Source organism: Orcinus orca, chromosome 19, assembly GCF_937001465.1.
Source record: "Orcinus orca chromosome 19, mOrcOrc1.1, whole genome shotgun sequence".
In the NCBI taxonomy this organism is placed as follows: domain Eukaryota; kingdom Metazoa; phylum Chordata; class Mammalia; order Artiodactyla; family Delphinidae; genus Orcinus; species Orcinus orca.
This window is the reverse complement of record NC_064577.1, coordinates 2,691,138-2,710,629: the sequence shown is the minus strand read 5'-3', so window position 1 is coordinate 2,710,629 and position 19,492 is coordinate 2,691,138. Positions and strand designations below refer to the sequence as shown.

The window sequence follows — 19,492 nt, the reverse complement described above, 5'->3', positions numbered from 1 at the left end:
TGAATTCCTGACCTAAAAGAACCTATGACTGGGCTTCCCCGGTGGCGCAGTGGTTGAGAGTCTGCCTGCCGATGCAGGGGACGCGGGTTCGTGCCCTGGTCCGGGAAGATCCCACAGGCTGCGGAGCGGCTGGGCCCGTGAGCCATGGCCGCTGAGCCTGCGCGTCCGGAACCTGTGCTCTGCAACGGGAGAGGCCGCAACAGTGAGAGGCCCGCGTACCGCAAAAAAAAAACAAACAAACAAAGAACCTATGACCATAATAAAAAGGAGGTGGCTGTAAGTTTGGGGTAAACTGTTATGCAGCAATAGTGACCAGAAAATAGAGAAATCCTAATTTTGTAAATGTGTCATGGAAAGAATGCATAGTTCAGGATAACTAAGAGTTTATGCCTTTACAAACAAAAACCACTTTCAAGAAAACATTTAAAAAAAATTTTACCATGTTGGAAGAACATGTAAGAACACACTCTTTTTCAGAAATATTTTCCAGCTTCATTAAACATTATAAAATTATTCTTTTACTTTCTTAAGGATTCAGAGTTGTCATGGTGAACAGTAATTAGTAAATGTGCTTTAAAACAGATGCATCTTCAGGGCTACTGGCGTTCCTATGACCATACCCCCCCGGACCACATGTTCCAAAAATCATGCCTGTGTGTGTAAAGCACATGACATTCTAATGGTGAAACAGACCCTTTTCTACAAAATACATGCCATGAGCAGTAACAAAAAAATTGTCTGAAAGCCAGTTTAATCAACTTTAGGCACAAGCACTTAGTTATAAGCCTAGTACTATTGATCAATATTATTCAGGTCAATGAAGATCACTGTAATCAACTGACAAAAGGGCTAAGTTTCTACGATGTATCGATAAGGCCTTTCAACCCTTGATTTTAACAGCTTCATGAAAGCAACCCAGAAAAACTCTTCAATAAACTTCCAGTATCAACCCATCTAACTGCACTGAATAAATGACATCTCCATATTCAACTCCAATTTCTTCCAAATATTCCTCATCCTGGCAGGGATTAAGGGCACCATCAAGAAGAAAATTTACAACCTAGATAACGTTCGCATCACAAATGAACTTTGTACTTTACGATACAAATTCCTTTAGAGAGAGTTACCCAGGAATCTGGGCCTGCCACAGCCTCCTTTATTAATTTAAACGTTTGAGTCATTTTTCCCTTTTGGTGCAAGTACCTCATTTGTGGCGCGCAAGTTTGACTTTTTCATATTTAGATTAAGTGTGTCAAATTCCTTACTAGAAAGGGGGTTAGAACCTGCCAGTTCATGGGTATCAGCCACATGGCTAATTGTTTTCTTTTCGCTAAAAATCTCAGACAGGCCTATCGGAGGTCTCTCTCCTAGATTATTGGCAGTTTGAGTTCCAGGGTTTGTCTCGCAGCTCGGTATTCAGTAGTTTCTTGAAAAATTGAACTTTAATTCCAAAAAGACTGCTCTGAGGAGACAGCTCAAGAAATCACTCCAACAAGTTTTTAATACCAAGCCATCTAGTAGAACGAAACTAAATCTCCTCAGAGCCCTCCTGTACTTTCAGTTTTCATACATTGCAACCATCAATATGCCTGCCTGCGAGGGACGGACTCCCTTTTAATTACTCCTTCCGATTTATCGCTGTGGGCTGGGGACCAGATCACCGGATTCATCACAAGGGTGTATGAAGCAAGATAAATGGCCCAAGAGGGCCCTTCTTTAGAAAGAGCATGCAACATTCAGTACACAAACTCCATCACGTCTATTCTGACTATGCAAAAGTTGTAAAATTTCTCCACTTACATTCTATTTATCCCCTATGGTTCATTTAGGCCAACGTTCTCAACCCCGGCTGCATGGTAGAATCAGTGGGGCTACTCTGATTTAGTTGGTCTTGGATGGGGCTGGGCATCTATAGTTTTTAGAACCTCCCCAAGAGATTCTAATCACACACGACCATTGATTTAGGTAAAACCATTACATAACTTCATCTTAGACAGTCGAATTATCATTTTACAGAGCTAATTGTTTTACTAATCAAGCTTTATATGATTTTGAATTTATTTTCTTTTCTCTCTTAAAATACCAACTTAAGTTACTTTCCTTATTGGTCTTTTCATTGAATTTTTTTTTAACCTTACAAATTAATGATCCTCTCAATGCAGAGATTATTCCCTCAAAATTTTAGGTTTCCTTTCCTTATGTTTGTCAGCAAGTTGAATCCATGTAGACTAGTTTTGCTCTATTTTAGGGATGAAGAGTGACTTTTGATCACATCCTGGCCCTTCCGGGTATTATGTTATGAGACCCTGGATTTAATGTAAATCTTTTACTCTGTCAGGCTTCTGCTAAAAAGGGACCAGTAGGGGAAGGAGGCACCGATGCTCTACTGCAGGGTGGGAGTCCAGGCCCCACGTGGGCTCCCCAATACCACCCTGCTGGGGAGTATGAGAGGCACCTTAGAGCCACCAGGAGCGGGTGGAAAGCTAGCCCCTCCCCTGACCTCCCCTGACTCTATGGAGAGGGGAAGGGGCACCACCCTTTCCCTTGGTTGGGGGGGTGCAAGTCCAGGCTCCCTTTGGGCCTCTTTGATGCCACCCCAGTGGGGACGGGGAAGGGTACCTCTTCCCTTCAGGCAAGGGTAGGGGTCCAGGCTTTCCATGAGGCCTTTGCTGATGGAAGTTAGGGGGGCCTGCAAACCTCCTAGGTGTTTTTCCAGAGAATGTTTGTTGTCAAATAGGCTGCCCACTTCCTGGTCCTTTGGCAAGAGAGAGCAAGCTTTTCTTGTCTGTGTCCATCTGGATAGGGGGCTTCTCCAGCAATGCAGTCTGGGATGTACAGAGACAAAAAGAAATCCCAAGGAGCTCACTGCCATGTTGCTTTTCAAGTCTTAAAGTCCAGAGCTCGTTCACTTTCTCTCCACCTTTCAGAGTCTTCTTAACGTTTGTTTTATATGATGATGTCCAGGGTTTTTAGCTGTATTTAGCGAGGAGGATAGGGAGAAACACATCTATTCTATCTTGTCCAGAACTGGAAGTTCCAACTCTCTGTTCTAGATCACGCACGCGGATGCATTAGAAAGCGTGGCTTTCTCTTTAGTGAGCTCATGGTGCAGCTGGGCAGCCAAGAGGCATATATAGCAGGAGTGGACAATGCGGGCCTAGCGGGAGAGGGGGCTGCAAGCTTCCCTCTCCTTAAGATACTGGTAATTCTCAAATGTGAACGTCAGCTTAGACACTTCTTGCAGTGCCAGATGGGTATTTGGCCCGTCTGGGGAAAACTCAGACAGGGGTCCCATGGAGGGCCCATGGGGACCACATATTTGACTTAACCAAGATGAAACTCATTACCCTGCCTTAACCACTGTGTTTCTTGGGGCCCTGTTTCAATTCAGCACCACCAGTGGCACCGTGTCCCAAGCCCCAAAGCGTATTTACTGGATGGTAGTTATTTCACCAGCCACTTCCCAGTTCGTCCAAACTTGGTAACGTTGTCAGGATTGGCTTCCTAAACGACCAACCTCTGCAGGCCTCTTAAAATCTGTCGCTCTGCGTTGCCAAAAGCAGTCATTCACAAATCCCTTTAAGAATCTCAAAAAAGCCCCAGGTACTCTGTACAGAAAAGTGCACAAGTGTTTGTATATACTTATGACTCCCTGAAACTCTTCCTTGTCTGAGAAACCATGTCCACCCTTCCTCCACACTCTCTCAGCAATTCATGCTGCTCTGTTGTAGCGCGTGAGGAGTTGTCCTGCGGTGATGTCTGTATCTGTTTGCCTCACCCACTAAACAATAAGCAGAGGCAGTCTCTTCCCTCTTTCTTTCTAGCACCTAGCACAGGGCTGCAGTGCCGCAGCAGGCAGCAGATGATCACAATTTATTGCATGTGTGGAGGACAAAAAGTGAAAGGTATAGATGAGGTCGAAGGGCACTCTGCTCAGGAAACTCCGATGGTTCCCACGTGTTCCTCTTTATCAAAGCCCTACCCTTCATCGTAGCCTTAAAAGCCCTATTCTCCTGGTAATTTCCCCTTTCTCTCCTCACCCTCTCTGGATGCTCTTATCCACACTCACGGTTTAAGCTACCACCCACTCACGGCTTCCAAATCTGTCTCTATTCTGGATTGTTCTCTAGACAGTTAATCGTCTAGCGGGCCTCTCCATTTTTCCTCAGACTCCTCAAATGAACTCCATTTAGGACTGAATTTATTTCCACCCTCTCCTACCACATCTCTGCTTCCCCCCCCCCCCACATTTCCCATCTTGGTGAGTAACCATCACCGCCTACCCAAGTTGTTCAAGAAAGAAACCTATGAGTCTAGACCCTTTCCTCTCGATGCCCAAGGCCTTCTACCACTTAAATAGCTCTTGAATCCAGATCCCCTGACCCCTTTAAATAGCCTTGCTTGAGTTTAGGCCCTTGTAATTTCCTTTTTTTTTAAACATATATTTTAAAGTTTATTTATTATATTTTTATTTATTATTTTTGGCTGCGTTGGGTCTTCACTGCTGTGCGTGCGCTTTCTCTAGCTGCGGCGAGTGGGGGCGACTCTTCGTTGCAGTGCGCGGGCCTCTCATCGCGGTGGCCTCTCCTGCTGCGGAGCACGGGCTCCAATCGCGCAGGCTTCAGTAGTTGTGGCTTGAGGGCTCAGTAGTTGTGGCTCGCAGGCTTCAGAGCACAGGCTCAGTAGTTGTGGCGCACGGGCTGAGTTGCTCCGCGGCATGTGGGACATTCCCGGACCGGGGCTCGAACCCGTGTCCCCTGCATTGGCAGGCAGATTCTCAACCACTGTGCCACCAGGGAAGCCCAGGCCCTTGTAATTTCTTAACAGGATTATAGCAGCAGCCTCTGAACTGCTTTCCCTGTCACCAGTCCTGACCCCTCCAGTGCATTCATCAATACCCATTTATTAAGCACCTACTATATGGCCACAGCCCTTCTCTCATGGAGTCTGTATTTTAATAGGGAGTAGGGGGAGCCAGAGCGTAAACAACTGTATAAGGTGACAGTGGTGACAGGGTCTATGAGGAGGAATATAGTAGCAGTACAAAGGTGTAGAGAGGGATAGGATGGATGCTTCTAGACAACCCGTTGGAAGTTATTCTGGGCAGAGAGCTGAATGAAGTGAGGGAGCCAGGCAGTTATCTGGGAGGAGAACACTCCAGGCAGAAGGACAAGCAAGAGGACAGAATAAACAGTGAGGATGCTGAGGGCTGACTTTATCCCACCCCTCTGCTGTCCACAGGCACTGGGACTGCCGGTCTGCAAGGGGTTTAAGAGCTGATAATTACTGAGCATTTTACTATGTGACAAGGACTATGCTAAGGACTTCACATGCATTACTTCAGACTTGTTTACATGCATCTCATTTCAGGCCTCAACACTCCACTGGGGTGGGTGCTATTGTTAAAATGGGGCATAAATGCAACGACCACCCACATGCTTCCACATATCCTAAGGCCTGTGTTTGCCAGACATGGCCCACCAGGATGTGACTCTTCTTTTGTCCTTTACCATTTACAGCGTAATAGTCTTTAAGTGCAACATGAGATCTTTTTACAATTCAACAGGCTTCGTGAAATGGTAAGGGATGGAGGAGAAGGGGCGTAAGGGCAGACACGGGAGGAGGCTTCCTATGCAGCAAAGTGACTGTCCCGTGCACAGAAGCCAAAGAAGTAAGCTAGCAACGTCAGGAGAAGGGATCCTGAACCTGTCCACTCTACCTACCCTGCCTGATGCATCTCCATCCCCGACACGTTGTAAAGACGTCTTTATTTAGATATAATTCCAATAAAATAAAATCTTTTTTTCGGTCTGTTATGTCAGAAAATCAGATTCCCCCTGTAGTGCATTAGAACTTTGCTATAATAATTCAGTGTAAAGAACGTTTGCTCTGAACCTCAACCAGTAACAAAGAACTAAGCTCATTTATTTAATACCTAAGAGTTCAGGACCAGTGCAGGACTGCCTCCCAGTGATGTGGGGAGGATCAAGTGAGACAGTGTATGGTGACGTCCATCACAAGGGATGAAAGTCAGCAAACATAAGGTGATTATCTCTACTACTCTTGTTGAAGGAAGATCTGCCGATGAGACCATCTGCAAACATGAAACCATAGTCAGTACCTTCAAGAAGATTTAATTTTTGATACAGATCACAGGATCCCAAGGCTTTCCAGAAAACACACACACTCTCTCCCTGTCACATTCCCACGGATGTGTGCATGTGCCCGTGTGCTTGCACGCACACGCAAACACACACACACACACACAGAGGTGAGAAAAATCTAATGGCAGAACTGAATCTGGGGGCAAGTCCAACTTTCAACAGATGATTCCAAGAAATAGCTCGAACGACAAAAGTGAATAAATTTGGTTAACAGAATAGTTAGATCAGTGGATCGCCTCCCTGGTTGCACACTAGGGAGCTTTAAAACATGCCGGTGCCTACCCACAGAGACTCAATTTCATTGGTCTGGGATGTGGCCTGGGTATCAGAATTTTTAAAAAACTCCCCAAGCTATTCCAATGTGCGGCCAAGGTTGAGAACCCCCGAGTTAGAAGCTACAAACATTTTTGATTTGGGCTTGAAAAGCGGAAACTAAATGAAATCAAATTCAAATCTCCTAAGTATCAGGTTAGCAGTGAAAGCACCATATTTTTTTCTGGCCTGAGACTATGGTACCTTTTCCTACATGTTTATTCTCGGAAAAGACAGGATTGCAATTAAGAGAGAAACAGCTGTGCAAATGGAAGTACAATGTGGCAGCTCGATTCCAAGTGCTGTTTTTTTTTCTCCAAAGGAAATGAAGCGAAAGTTTTGCTTTTCCTTTTTCTTTTTGTACCCTAATGCACCACACCTTGAGAGTCCTTGACAGGTAGAACAGGGCTGGTACACAAGCTCTTGTCTTGATTATGTCATTTCCTGCGGGATCCCCAAGGCCTACAAGTCACTTATCCTCAAAAGGTTACGATGAAATATTTTAGGAAGCAATTAATATTGTAAGAAAGACCTAAATAAACAAGGAGAATGGGGGGAGAGAAAAAAAGAGCGAGCATCACACTCAACTAAGCCAGAAGATGCTTAGCATTATGGCTCACTAGGGCTTTTGGGCTCTGGTGTCTGAAAATCTGTACTGAAATCCTACACTAGTGACCAATACCTCTGGGAATTGTAATGGTTAGAGACGACTGCTTATGGTAAACAGTACTAAGCAAATCCAGTTATAATGTCGAAAGTCAGGGCTTGGGGCAAGAGGTAAACTCCATTTTCATCAGTCCTGTACTTGGAAACTCAAGTGATTCATTGATAAATGATACTTAACTTCCTGCACAGAATTCTTATAAAGATGGAGACACAGTATATTCAAATCTCCTAATAGGTGGCGCAGTGGTTAAGAATCCGCCTGCCAATGCAGGGGACACGGGTTCGAGCCCTGGTCCAGGAAGATCCCACATCCCACATGCCGCAAAGCAACTAAGCCCATGCGCCACATCTACTGAGCCTGAGCTCTAGAGCCTGAGAGCCACAACTACTGAAGCCCGTGCGCCTAGAGCCTGTGCTCCGCAACAAGAGAAGCCACCGCAATGAGAAGCCTGCGCACCACAATGAAGAGTAGCTGCCTGTGCGCAGCAACAAAGACCCAACACAGCCAAAAATAAATCAATTAATAAATTAATTAATTAATTTATAAGAGAAAAAAATCTCCTAATAAATGCCTGACACTGGGCATGCGACTAATGTTAGTTCTATTTCTTTCCTCTTCTTAAAATAGGATCTGAGTTGTATGTGTTATTCATCATAAAATGGGAGGCGGTGATAGGAGGTTACCATCAGGGTTGCGATTCTGAGGGCTCCAGGGTCTAACGGAAGCCAGGTGCCACTGCCTGTGAGCTTTGTGACCTTGGGCCATTCCTTTACCTTGCTGAGCGACAGTTTCCCCTGGAGAGGAAGGTACAGTCATCTGTACCTATACAGCTGCCACAGGCCTGTGTCGGGCGGGCTGGTTTGCTTCTCTGCCTCTCCCGCGGGCCTGTGGGCAGACTGAGTGACAGACTATTCCACTGCTAGTGCCTGACAAATGCACAGCACGTAGTAGGTGTTCAAAAAGGCTGACTGCGATAAAGAGAGCTCTCATAAGACAGTTGTGTAAAAGGAAACCTATTACTGCAAGGTTAGTGACGTTTGTTTCTGCAAATGCACAGATCTTTTATGTGCACGCCTCCATTCAGGGCTTTGTTTTAAAAGGATCTTGTTTCTAGCAATCTGACCTCTGGATAAATGAGGTGGTGTCATACTAATTTTCTTATGCTTTATTTTTAAAAAGGCTTTGGTCTCTTTAAAGAGATAGCTTTTCAAAGGAGTCATGCATTGGTTCTAATGATTGTTGCTTTCAGACCCCGCTTTGATACATCTTTTACATTTGCAATTGAATTTCCACGCACAGTACTAATCAAAATGGACGCTACCTCCTGTCCCAAAGCACTGACTTTTGACACTGTAAGTCAGTTTGCTCATTTAGTATGGCTTAGCATTAAGTGGTGGTCTCTAACTGGTACAACAAAAGGCATTTACTTCCAAACACATGTCAGGAAAACAATCAATTTCAGGTTAGCTCTGAAATTCTGACTTTTTTCTCTTATTTAAAAAAAAAATGAGATAACACGGCTAGGTGTCACATTTCTTAGAAGTATTTTAAAACCATGTGGCTCACTCAAATCCAATCATAAAATAATGGAGTGCTAAAAGAAATTACAAGGACAGTGGGCCATTTCACTGGCACAGCATCAGAGCAAGAAAAGATTCCCTAACATCTTTATCTTTTAAAATTCTTCTTCAATATAGACATTGCTTTTTTTCTAAGAACGGAGGTTTCCAAATACCCAATATTGCTAAGCAATGCTCTTTGTTGTAACAGGCAAAAATATAAACGTTTGCATAAGATATTCAAAATAATACAGCTTGCAGGAACTGCCGAGAATTAATTAGGAAGGTAGTCAGCTTGCTACCCAAATAAATAAATTAACCGGAGTGCACTCAGTGTCTGACATTAAGGGGTTATATACTTTCCATTAAAGAGGACTAATAAATATAGTTTAAAGGCTCGAGGGAGGAGTGAGAGAGGAGAAGGCTGGCGCGCACCAGCTCAGGCGGTGCCAGACGTCAGCTGACTGCCTCCATTGAGATTACCATGGAAACACCTTCTCCTGGGACAATGCCATGAGGGCAGGGTGCTTTAGCAATGGTGATGGGGAGCAAAGCCAGCAGGCGGATGGATTTTTAGCAGGATTCAGCCCTGTAACATATTACAAGGACAATCTATCTTCCAAATGAAACAGTATCTTTCTAGCCAGTCACTGTCAGATAGAGTAATAAAGCATGATGCCTGGCAGAATTACAATCCATTTACCTCTGCAAAACAGTCGCACCCTTTCAGATAATCGTCTCTCTTCTCCCGCCCGCCCGCTTGCTTCGTATTCTCCATAGAACTAAAGGAGGTATTTGTGTAAATTAATTGGCTGCTTCCTTAGCCATCAAGCCTATACTGATAAAAAGGGACTATATCAAATAGCATTCAAGGGCAGATTCAAGTATTTTTCAAACCAACCCATCAACTGTGGGCAAAACCAACACAGTTCCCCCAACAAAAGGGTGAGAGGAGCTCCAGCTGAGGTCAGGTTAAATGTTTCAGTTTATGCGGTCTCCCTCGAAACCGGTGAACAGATTTCATGTTTACGCAAATTAAACTCAGTCTTGGCAATCAGCTCCCTGAGCGCCGGCTGGGGAGAGGCCATGCCCACAGGAACTCGAAAGGCAGGGGCAGCACTGCATCGATTCGAGCAATGTGCCACGGCCATGGGGTGCAATTTCCCCCACTGATTTATAGTGATCTCTAGGATGACACACGGAGTTAAAGAGGTTGTGACCAGAGTTTTGCACACAACGTGGCTAATTGTATGGGCTACTTCTTGCCTTTGTTCTCTGCGTCAAGCTGCAGCTACCACGAGTCTCCCTGCTTTGTGAAACATTTGGATTCTGATCCCACTGCCCCCGACCCTGTATAAACTTTAAGCTTTCTTGACCACTGTTTTGGAATTAATGCTTTATTTCGATATTACCATTTACCAAAATAGTGTCGAGAGTGACTTAAGGGGGATGACACTAATTTGACAATAACACCGATTCCTAACCTAACTAACTATGCAGCATTTGTCCCTAGAAAGTCACTCTGTAGTTAATAAAGGGGTCACCTGTAACTTGAGTGTTTCGTCCTCAGGTTGCTGTGTACAGTTAGTTGACCATGCCATTTGTGAGGGTATTCTCAAAAACCTTTCACGGTTTCCCATTTTTATCTTTCCTGTGAAGAGTGACTGGAACCATGGCTAAATGATAAACTGATTGAAGAATTTTTGCTAATGGAAGGGAAAAAAAAGGTCTCAAATTTATCTTTTAATTATATTTTGCTTAGGCTTATGTCAAGATCAGTCATTAACTCCTGAACACAAACCAACTGACCACAGAGAGGGGAGAGATGATTCTTGTAACTAAAGATTGACTGAGACCCCAGTGTGGGCTGGGTTATATAATTTAGGGTAATAGAAAAATACGTGAGGGCTTCCCTGGTGGCGCAGTGGTTGAGAGTCCACCTGCCGATGCAGGGGACGCGGGTTCGTGCCCCAGTCCGGGAGGATCCCACGTGCCGTGGAGCAGCTGGGCCCGTGAGCCATGGCCACTGAGCCTGTGTGTCCGGAGCCTGTGCTCCGCAACGGGAGAGGCCATAACAGCGAGAGGCCCGCGTACCGCACCAAAAAAAAAGAAAAATACGTGATACCACTGCACACCTGTTAGAATGGCTAAAATTAAAAAAAAAGAAACTGGTAATAGCAGATGCTGGTGAGGATAAGAAGCAACAGAACTCTCGATCGTTGCTGGCGGGACTGCAGAAATGATAGTCACTTTGGAAGACAGTTTGGCAGTTCTTATAAAGCCAAATTTGGCCTTATCACAGGAGCTAAAACTGCACTTGAAGGTATTTACCCAAATGATTTGAAAACTCATGTCCATACGAAAACCTGCATGTGAATGTTTCTAGCAGCTGTATTCGTAATTGCCCAAAACTGGAAGCAACCAAGATGTTTCAATAGGCAAATGGATAAACAAACTACGGCACATCCATACAATGGACTATTATTCAGCAATAAAAAGAATAAGCTATCAGGTCACAAAAAGGCATATATAAGCCTTAAATATCTATTGCTAACTGAAAGAAGCCAGAATGAAAACGCTACATACTGTATGATTCCAACTATATGATATTCTAGAAAAGGCACCACTATAGAGACAGTAAAATGATCAGTGGTTGCCAGAGGTTTGGGGAAGAGAGAGAATAGTTGTAGAAACACATAAGAAGTATCCAGGTTTTCCTCCCTGGCTGCCTGAGGATCAACCACCATTAGGAATGACACAGTAACTATCTAGACCAGGAAGTTCATGACCAACCAACTATGGAAACAAATGGTCACGGATGTCCTTCATCCTGGAAAGGCAACAGTATCTAAGAAATTTGGGAAAGACCAGACAAAATGTACAAGACTACACTAGGTGTCATCTTTGTGTTTGGATTCGGAACCGTTTCGGTGGTGGCAAGATAAATGGCTTTGGTGTGATTTACGATTCCTCGGATGATGCAAAGAAAAATAAAGCCATACACAGACTTGCAAGACATGGCCTGTATGAGAAGAAAAAGACTTCAAGAAAACAGTGAAAGGAACACAAGAACAGAATGAACAAAGTCAGGGGAACTGTAAAGGTCACTGATGGTGCTGACAGAAAGGAGTAAAGATTATGCAGTGACTTTATCTGCTGTAACTGTGCAGATTTTAAATCAGAGGATTCATAAACTGTGAAAACTTAAAAAAAAAGAACTATCAAACAGCAAAGCAGTGGAAGAATTTTGTTATAAAAAGAGACTGGGAAAAGAAACTGAAAATAACAGGTATTGTTACTGATGGGCAACTTATTAATAGGTAAATACCTGATGGCAATATTTATCTTAGTTTTTTATGCTAAATTCTAATTGTTCACAGGAAAACATGGGATCTGTTCCACAAGCAGTTAGAAATTTAGGCTACAGTGAGGGCAACATAATAATAGCTTGGCTACAATGAAACATTTTCCAAAGGTGATCCACAAGGCAGAGTTTGCTGTATGTGTGCCTTCTTCGTTGAGATGCAAGGTATAATCTGAAGTATGTGGAAGTGTACTATTGAAACAAAATTAACACCTCCTGATTTAACTTCCAGTTTATAGGAAATACAGGGACTAGGAGAGTAAGTTACATGAACCATGAGGAAACAATCAGACAAATCCAGACGAGGTCAGTGCTGGACTCTTTAAAAACTCAATGTCAGACTTGAGGATACGGGGAGGGGGAAGGGTAAGCTGTGACAAAGTGGCATGGACATATATACACTACCAAACGTAAAATAGATAGCTAGTGGGAAGCAGCCGCATAGCACAGGGAGATCAGCTCGGTGCTTTGTGACCACCTAGAGGGGTGGGATAAGGAGGGTGGGAGGGAGGGAGATGCAAGAGGGAAGAGATATGGGGATAGATGTATATGTATAACTGATTCACTTTGTTATAGAGCAGAAACTAACACACCATTGTAAAGCAATTATACTCCAATAAAGATGTTTAAAAAATACATAAATAAATAAATAGGGCTTCCCTGGTGGCACAGTGGTTGAGAGTCCACCTGCCGATGCAGGGGACACGGGTTCGTGCCCCGGTCCGGGAAGATCCCACATGCCGTGGAGCGGCTGGGCCCGTGAGCCATGGCCACTGAGGCTGTGCGTCCGGAGCCTGTGCTCCCCAACGGGAGAGGCCATAACAGTGAGACGCCCGCGTACCGCAAAAAAAAAATAAATAAAAATAAATAAATAAATAAAGTATTGTCCCTTAAAAAAAACCAAAAAACAACTCAACGTCATACATACCAAGTGTTAGTGAGGATGTGGAGAAACCAGAAGTCTCATACTGAAGGGAATGTAAAATGGAGCATCCACTTTGGAAAACAGTTTGCTAGTTTCTTACAAAGTTAAACAAATGCCATATGGAATAATTCCATTCATACATAGCCACCCACGAGAAATGAAAACACGCGGCCATGTAAAGTCTTGTATGAGAACATACGTAGCAGCCCAATGTCCATCAGCTGGTGACTAGAGAAATGAAATATAGCAGATGCACGCAATGGAATACTACTCAGCAGTGAAACGAAAGGACCAATGATATGGAACATGGATGAACCTCAAAAACATTATGCTGAGTAAAGGAAGCCAGACACAAAACAATATCTACTGTTTAATTCTGTGTGCGTGAAATTTCTAGAAAAGGTAAAAGTATAGAGACAGAAAGATCAGTGATTATCTAGGGCTGACGTTGGGAGTGGGGATTTACTGCAAATGAGCATGAGAGAACTTTCTGGAGTGATGGAAATGTTCCAAAACTGGAATTATGTCATGTTTGTACAACTGCATAAGCTTACTAAAAGTAACTGAACTGTAGCTTACCATGGGTGAATTTTGGGGTAAGTACTCTAAATGTATTAGTTTGCCAGGGTTGCCATAACAAAGTACCAGGCTAGGTAGCTTAAACAACAGAAATCTATTTCCTCACAGTTCTGGAGGCTGGAAGTCCAAGACCAAAGTGTGGACAAGGCTGGGTCCTTCTGAGGCCTCTCTCCTTGCTTGTGGATGTCTGTCTCAACCTGTGTCCTCACATGATCTTTCCTCTGTATGTGTCTGTGTCCTAATCTCCTCTTCTTATAAGGACACCAGTCATAGTGGATCAGGGCCCACCCTAATGCTCTTATTTTAACCTAATTACCTCTTTAGAGATTCTGTCACCAAACACAGTCACATTCTGAAGTACTGGGGGTTAGGACTTCAACAAATGAATTTTGAAGGAACACAGTTCAGCCTATAACAGTAAAGTATACCTCAGTAATGCTGTTTTAAAAAGTCATTATCATGAGAAAACGGGTGTGTGTGTAGAGATACAGTTTGGGACTAAAAGAGATGTAACTACCAAATTCAAAATATGAACCTAGATGGGATTTTAAAAAAATGGGTATAAAAGACATTCTTTGAACAACTGAGGAAACTTGAATATGAGTTGTATAACACATGATGGATAATGATTATGTATTATATTAAATATTACAGAAATATTGTTAATTTTCTTAGATATGAAAATGGTATTGTGGTTATGAAGCAGGATGTCCTTATTCTTAGGAGAATGCACACGGGAGCATTTTATTTTGTTTTTGTTTTTTTTTTTGTGGTACGCAGGCCTCTCACCGTTGTGGCCTCTCCCGTTGCGGAGCACAGGCTCTGGACGCGCAGGCCCAGTGGCCACGGCTCACGGGCCCAGCCGCTCCGCGGCATGTGGGACCCTCCCGGACTGGGGCACGAACCCGCGTCCCCTGCATCGGCAGGCGGACTCTCAACCACTGTGCCACCAGGGAAGCCCCACACGGGAGCATTTTAGTGGTGAAGTGTCATGAGAGAGAGAAAACAAATATGACAAAAAGTAAATTAAATACCTAATCTAGGTGGAGGGCATGTGGGTGCTCCCTGTAATATCCTTTCAACTTCTCTGTACATTTGAAAAATTTTATAATAAAAAGTCAGAAGAAGAGAATTAGCAGTGAACTCTGAAGGGGTAGAAGGTTCTAAAGGTTGGAAATACACCTATATCAAAGATTTCCTTTATTCCTTTCCTTCCTGGCTAATCGAAGTAGAAAATATACTCTTCTAAAGCTCACACCCAGTTATAGCTTTCTATAAGTGAGAAGTGGTTAGTGTTTGTTTCTACTATTGATACGTAAAATCTAGAATAAAACATACCACAGATTTTAGAATTTTTAAAGGTTGGCAGGGAGGAGGCCAAGGAATATGGTTATAGCTCATTTAAGAGTAACAAATAGGTAAAGACCTTTTTTTTAACATCTTCATCGGAGAATAATTGCTTACAATGTTGTGTTAGTTTCTGCTGTATAACAAAGTGAATCAGCTATACGTATACATATATCCCCATATCCCCTCCCTCTTGCGTCTCCCTCCCTCCCACCCTCCTTATCCCACCCCTCTAGGTGGTCACAAAGCACAGAGCTGATCTCCCTGTGCTATGCGGCTGCTTCCCATAGCTGTCTATTTTACGTTTGGTAGTGTATATATGTCCATGCCACTGCCTCACTTTGTCACAGCTCACCCTTCCCTCTCCCCGTGTCTCCAAGTCCATTCTCCATGGTAAAGACCTGTTTTACCAGGAGCAGCAAACTGGTGCCCTGTGGGCTGAATACGGCTTATAAGACGTGTTCTGTTTGGCTTACACGGCATTTAACCATCAGGAGATCTTACATATAATACAGACTTCAGCTTTTTTTCTAGGTGAATCCGAAGGTTTGGCATACTAGACTCTGGCGTGGTCACAATGGATGACAGTGGAGTGGTGGCTGCCCCTTGATGGGTATGAACTTTATTCATTTCTGAACCTGACTGACTCCTAAAGGAATCTGACTTTTTGACAAAGAAAATGGGTGAACGGCAAGCTGTCCCTTCTGCTAGGATTGGCTTTACCAGCAACCCCAGCTCTCTCTTCCTTCATATGGATATAGCTAATGAGAACATTATACTGGGAGGAGGGTGAAACCGAAGGGAGAGACTTTGGAAATTTATTATAATTTTAGAGTTCATAAAATCTTTGCCCAACAGTAATTAAAACTGTCTTTGGCACAAACATAGACAACAGACCAATAGAACAGAGTAGAGAAACTAGGAAGAGACATATGGACACACTTGATTTAGGACCAATGTGGGATTGAAGAGCAATGGGGGAAAGATGGTCTTTTCAACTGTTTACCCATACGGGAAAAAAATAAACCCTGGGCTGTTGCCTCGCATATGCACAAAAATCAATTCTACGTGGACTGTAAGATGTCAATGTGAAAGGCACAGCAATAAAGTTTATAGGATACAGCAGATGAGAATATCTTCGCGACCTTGGGATAGGGAATGATTTCTTAAACAAAAATAAAAAAGCATCACCCTTAAAGGAAAAAACTGATAAACTATGTCAACATGAAAAATGTTGAAAGAATGAAAAGGCAAGTCCCAGAGCTGGAGAAGATATCTGCAACACATGTAACTGTCAATGGGCACACAGGCAGAATATAAAAAGAACTCCTAGAAATCAATCTTTAAAAGACAGCCCAACAGAAAAACAGCAAGAGACTTGAACAGGCACTTCATAAAAGACATCCAAATGACCAATAAACACAAAGAAAGGGGCTCAACCTTATTAGTAATAAGGGAATCACAAAGAAAACCCACAATGTGTTCCATCGATGGATGAATGGATAGAGAGGTGGTAAACATTCACAATGCGATACTGTTCAGCCGTGAGAAGGAAGGAAATCCTGCCGTGTGCAATCCCGAGGGCATTATAATGGAAATAAGTCAGACAGAGAAAGACAAATACTCTATTATATCACTTATATGGAGAATCCAAAAATGATAAACTCGGAGGAACAGAGAGAGTGGTGGTTGCCAGGGGCTCAGGGGAGGGTGGGGAGAATGGGGAGATATTGGTCAGAGGGTACAAACTTCCAGATAGAAGAGGAATAAGTTCTTGGGGTCTATCATACAGCATGGTGATTACAGCTAATAATACAGTATTGCATAACTTGAAAGTTGCCAAGTAATCAGATCTTCAATGTTCTCACTACAAAAAGAAATGGCAATTATGTGACGTGATGGAGGTGTTGCCTGATGTTATGGTGGTAACTGTACTGCAACAGATAAATGTATCAAATCAACACACTGTACACCTTAAACTTACACGATGTTATATGTCTGTTATATCTCAATTAAGCTAGAACCGTAACTACCACATACCTACCAGGACTGTTGAAATTCAGGACTGTCAGTACCCAGGGTTGGAGAGGAAATGGAGCAACTGGAACTTTCCCATTTTGCTGGGGTGGGGATGGGGGTTGTAAACCAGTATGACTACTTTGGAAAACTGGAACTATCTACTAAAATTCAACAGCAGTCTCACTCCTGGGCGTTTGTCCAATGAAAATGTATGCATCATATAGACACCAAAAGACATGCACAAGAGTGATTTTAAAAATCTCAAATATCCATCAGCATGTGAATGGATAAACAACCTGTGGTATATTCTCACAAGGAAATGCTACACCGTGATGAAAATGCGCAAACTAGAATTATATGAAATAACGTGGCTGTTCTCGTAAACACAATGTTGAAAGAAACACAAAAAGGAATACACAGTGTTTGATTTCACTTACATTAAGCTCAAAACGAGCAAAAGTGTGCCTCTGAAAAGGAAGGAAGAGGTAGCGACTGCGAGAGGACACGTGGGGTTTTAATGACTTATATCTTGATGTTGGGGATGGTTACACAGGTGAACTCACTTTGTGATAATTTGTCAAGCTGTATGCTTAAGATCCGTGCATTTTTCTGCATGTAGGGCATACTTCAATAAGCAAGTGAAAATATTTGCCCAGATGTGAACAGCAGTAGAGTGTGTGCTACATGTCAATAAAATATTCCAAGGGTCTGCCAATCCAGTGCTCTCAGTTTTACTTAAATTACACCAAGTGCCCATTAAAGTTAAGCGCTTGGGGCACTTAGGTGCTGCTGCTTTATAGAAGTTCAATGAATTAGAAGATACAGACAATGAATTGGATGGGTACTTTTTATGGTGCATTAGGAAAGCAACAAATAGTTGTCCCATATTGCCTGGCTGGGAGCTGTAAAGAAATTGAGGAAATACTTTTCCACTGAAAGCACAGGTTCGAAAACTGGCTAGACACATTGTCAAACTGCAGCATCAGCTGAATTCTTACCTATGGTGGTCATCCATGGGCGCAACTGAGGTCCTGCTTGACAAAGACCGGGATCCTGGCAAGTGGAATGGCGGTAGGTGGAAGCGTCCAAGGACCCAAGGATGCCTGATGAATGTAGCCTATTTGAAGCACTGCTCTCCCACTGACTCTTTCCCACTAGGAAAACCTAATGACCCACCTCAATAATCAGCAGGTCCAAATGTGGCTGGGGCCTAAGGACAACAGTCAAAAATTGTAGAGGGAAGAGGTCATTTACACCTCAAATGAACTGTAGTCATTATCCGTGCTATGCTAGGAGAAGTCAGGGAAGACTATGCATAGATTTGCAAGTGCTTGACAAGGAGCTGAAGTACCAGTTTGGATCCTGCAGAATTGGTTGCTATGGTGAGGCCTCATCGGAGACACGGTGTTCAATGTTACTGCAGGATGAAAGTCTAATGGTTTGTTGGGTTGGCTGACTCAGACCTAAGCCTAGCACTGGCCCAGGCCATCTGGCAAGAAAGGTAATCGTTAGTAAGAAGACACACAAGGAGAAGTAGAGACAGTGAATGGCAGAAACTTAGACCATCTTAAGCAACATGTTGCTGAGGGGGCCACGGAATAATATGATACCTCAGAGCTGCCTTAAAACCTGAATAGCTTCCTGGGTTTCTATGAGAGTCCTTTCCCTTACTACCATGTGTATCCTTTATCAAAAACAAAGCAAAGCATTACTTGAGATAGTATATAGTCATATTGGGGCCCAGGGCAGGCCCCCAAATATGTCTCAGTGGCATATCGATTGTTTTGAATTAGTTACTTAAGAAACAACCAATGCAAGAAGGACACTTTGATGCTCCTCTCTATTTCTCTGAAACTAGGAAATAAACCTCTCATGTGAAAGGTGCCTTCCCTGGGCTGGGAGGTAGAAAGACATCATTATCGTCAGAGACAGGGAATTCAGGTCTGAGAAGCCTGTATAAATAAACCTTGCTACTTCTTTACTAATTTACTACCCAAGCCCAATCTTTGCTTAAATTCCTTATAATTATGCACCCGAACCTAAGTTTCTCTGTCCTGTCCGATCCTCACAAATTTATTGTTTCTTTATACACAAAGACATAAAAGTTACCTACTTTTGGTCACTCTCTGTGCATCATTTTATGATCTCCTGTGCCCACAAAACTAAGCTGGGTTTTCTCCTGTTAATCTGCCTCGTGTCAATTTTATTATTAGTCCAGCCACAGGAACTCGACAGGGACAGAGGGAAATTTCCCCCTCCCGCTAATACCAATCTCTTCCCTGGAGCCAGGGAAGGCACCAGGGCAGAAGGAGGAATGAAGAGCACAGAAGGGGAAGAGTAACTGTGGGATCCTCAGCTATATGTTTCCACTGATTACTCTCATTTCTGAAAACTTTCCAACTTGATTCTGAAACACAGTGTTCCCAAAGTTCTTTTCCTTCCTGGAATAATTCATAACCTTATGGAACTGAAGGGAAATTAGAGCTCATTCGGCATATTAGGAGAGGAGAAAATGGAGGTCCAGAAAGAAGAGATCTCCTTTTTATTCCATTTCCT

General features: G+C 43.2%; 1 protein-coding gene and 1 pseudogene across 6 annotated transcripts in view; one reads left to right on the top strand and one right to left on the bottom strand.

Annotated features, from left to right (window-relative positions):
* MYO1D (myosin ID) overlaps positions 1 to 19,492 on the bottom strand; it is a 348,576-nt gene that overhangs the window by 118,264 nt on the left and 210,820 nt on the right. Inside the window, exon 21 of one of the 6 annotated variants that reach the window (XM_033423460.2) lies at positions 5,905 to 6,094. The exons of 4 other annotated variants lie outside the window; for them this stretch is intronic. In XM_033423460.2, coding sequence (XP_033279351.1) covers positions 5,936 to 6,094 — 159 coding nt within the window. In that variant the 3' untranslated portion in view covers positions 5,905 to 5,935. Of the gene's footprint in view, positions 1 to 5,904; positions 6,095 to 6,132; positions 6,344 to 19,492 lie in introns of those variants that run through there. One more of the 6 variants, XM_033423461.2, reaches the window with a different exon arrangement.
* Positions 10,884 to 12,140, top strand: LOC117200273 (40S ribosomal protein S24-like; annotated as a pseudogene).